This window comes from Plectropomus leopardus, unplaced genomic scaffold (assembly GCF_008729295.1).
Source record: "Plectropomus leopardus isolate mb unplaced genomic scaffold, YSFRI_Pleo_2.0 unplaced_scaffold18309, whole genome shotgun sequence".
In the NCBI taxonomy this organism is placed as follows: Eukaryota; Metazoa; Chordata; class Actinopteri; order Perciformes; family Serranidae; genus Plectropomus; species Plectropomus leopardus.
Window position 1 is genome coordinate 1 of NW_024619730.1, and position 2,598 is coordinate 2,598.

At 38.3% G+C, this 2,598-nt stretch overlaps 1 protein-coding gene across 1 annotated transcript; it reads left to right on the top strand.

Annotated features, from left to right (window-relative positions):
- Positions 1–949: 949 nt before the first annotated feature.
- Positions 950–2,564, top strand: LOC121965039 (cullin-5-like; the record flags this gene model as incomplete). Its single annotated transcript, XM_042515203.1, has 3 exons — positions 950–1,080; positions 2,286–2,393; positions 2,500–2,564. Coding segments are annotated over 3 exons (304 nt in total), but the record flags the coding sequence as incomplete, so codon positions are not given.
- Positions 2,565–2,598: the final 34 nt, after the last annotated feature.

The following is a 2,598-nucleotide window of genomic DNA, read 5'->3' on the forward strand; positions in this document are numbered from 1 at the left end:
TATTTATAGAGGTGTAAACCAAATAACCTATAATGTAAAAAAACAACATAATGTGAATATTTCACTCCAAATGTGACCAAGGACAGGAGATTTTCAGAATATATGTGTCTGTTTTGTAATCTTCTTTTCACAATGTCTTCCAGTATTCATCTGTTTTCATTGAAACTCCCTGCACATTTATGAACATTTGTACCCTTGAGTTTTTGAGAAGGGTCATAAAGATTATGGTTAATATGTAAACTCTAAAAATGATTTTGATTCTAGTGCTGATTAATTTAGTTACAGATACCAAGACTTTTTTTTTTTAATTTAGCAAAAGAAGCCAATTTTCTTTTAACATAGCTAGCTGTAGTGATTAAAATACAGTCTAACATTTACATGTGACAGGTGCTTAAAATCCACTTGCTGAAATGACATTTTGATTTTAAGGTTACATTTTGTTATCTATTGAAGAACATTTTTATAACTGCTCTGTTTCTGGGCTGCATAAATCACCCGTCATTGTGTTTTTTACATTTGTGTGTGTCTGTGTTCAGGTCTGTGCTCTTACAGTTTGATTGAACAAATGGGCAAAGGGCGTCCACAGTAATGGATTTTAAAGTAGCTCATCCTCTTCTAGTTTTATAATGCAGCTGCCAGATAAAAGCTCAGTATTCAATATGTCTGCTTACAATTCTACTGCTAGATAAGATGGCGGTGTGCACTGGTGCAGCAGTTCAAGGCTCCTTATTTCGCTGTGACACGAGCCTGATGTGAGAATATCTAAACAACACTAAAATTAAGCTTAAATTTTAAGTGACATCAGAATTAAGTTTCTTTCAGCATCTTAAGTGTCTTTATAGGTTTGTAACCTCTGCAGCCGTGTCACATTGACCATTAGTCTCCTGTGGAGTTCAGAATCATAATTTTTACCTAAAAAGTGAAAACTTTGCTTTTCCGTCCATCACAGAGCTTCATCTGATGTTCTCCCTCATGGACAAAGTGCCGAGCGGCATCGAGCCCATGCTGAAGGACCTGGAGGAGCACATCATGAGTGCCGGCCTGGCCGACATGGTGGCAACAGCAGAGACGATCACTTCTGTAAGTGCCACACACACTCGAGGCGGGAAATTAACACCTGATTAATGCAAATTGAGTCCAGCGGGAAATTCCACACAAGCATTTTTTGAGAATTTTTCTAGGTGTTTATAGACACAGACAGACATGTCTGTGGACAGTTTTGTCACCACTGTACAAGATGCAGTCACAAAAATTTTGTAGATGAGATCAAAACAAAGCTGAGTTTGAAAAATGTGGTCCAAGCCAGGACACTTTACGTCCCTGGCCTACATTGGTTTTAAGTCACGGATGGCTGGATTTTGGCTGAGGAAATCCCAGTTCAAGTTATTTTCAGGGTTTTGGCCATCATGTCTGATAGCATTGTACTCACTAAAGTAATGACTGAGATCTGGGATCATGATATCATCACTCCTGTGCTGTTCGCTCATTGTTTTGGCTCCAATGCTGTGTATTGGTGTCCAGTTGTTTTTGTTTTCTTTTTTTACTTTACTTTTTACTTTACTTCTGCAAACTGAAAATCTTTTTGTAATTGACATTTAGTTCTACACTTGAGCCCTTGATCTTTTTTTTAATGCTAGTCTATTGGTATGGGACTACATCTGCATTATTTGTATATTTGACTATTGCCCCCTCCCAGCTTCACACCCCTGGCTCACATTCGTTTTATGATGCGGCTCACCGGAGACCGGAGTGATCGCATTGCAAGATGGTGTCTACATTTGAGTCAAGAATATTCTGTTCATGTTTGTTGCCCTGTCAGACTTTTTTCCCTGAATTGTTATACCAGAATCAGTCTGTTTTGTTCCTGGCTTATCCCTTAAAAATTGATTCGTGTGGTGCTTTTTTACCTTAGCAGACAAACTGATTTGCAATGGGTATTATGGCAGTAAAATTGTATTGTAATGTTTGGATTTTAACATCCATGGTCGTGTGGAAATAAAACATTAGCAGCCTTGCTCTGGTACTGATGTATCAAATCGACTTAAGTTAAATTTTCACACTTAAAGATGCATAATATGTGAGATGTAGCACTGAATTTACAAAGTAATCATAACTAAAGTTCACCCCACTGGCTTTTTGTGAAGCTTTAATCGCACCTCATGGATCAGCTAATTAAAATAGTAAGCGAACCCTGAGCTTAGATTAATCTGTCAAACTTCTTTATTAAAGATTGAGAATGAACTTTGATCATTTTGACTGTTTTTCCCTTTTGTTCTTTGTTGCAGGACTCAGAGAAATATGTCGAGCAGCTGCTTACCTTGTTTAACCGCTTCAGCCGACTGGTGAAAGAGGCTTTTCAGGACGACCCTCGCTTCCTGACAGCTCGAGACAAAGTGAGCTCCGCTTTTTCTAACTCTTCCGTTAACGACTCTGTGCCATCGTGGGATGCACCTGTCAGAAGATGCTCTGAACTGATCACGGTCCTGTTTTTCTTTGCAGGCGTATAAAGCTGTTGTGAATGATGCAACTATATTTAAATTAGAACTTCCTATGAAGCAGAAAGGGTAAGAGATGCTTCCTGTATGTAATTAGATTTTT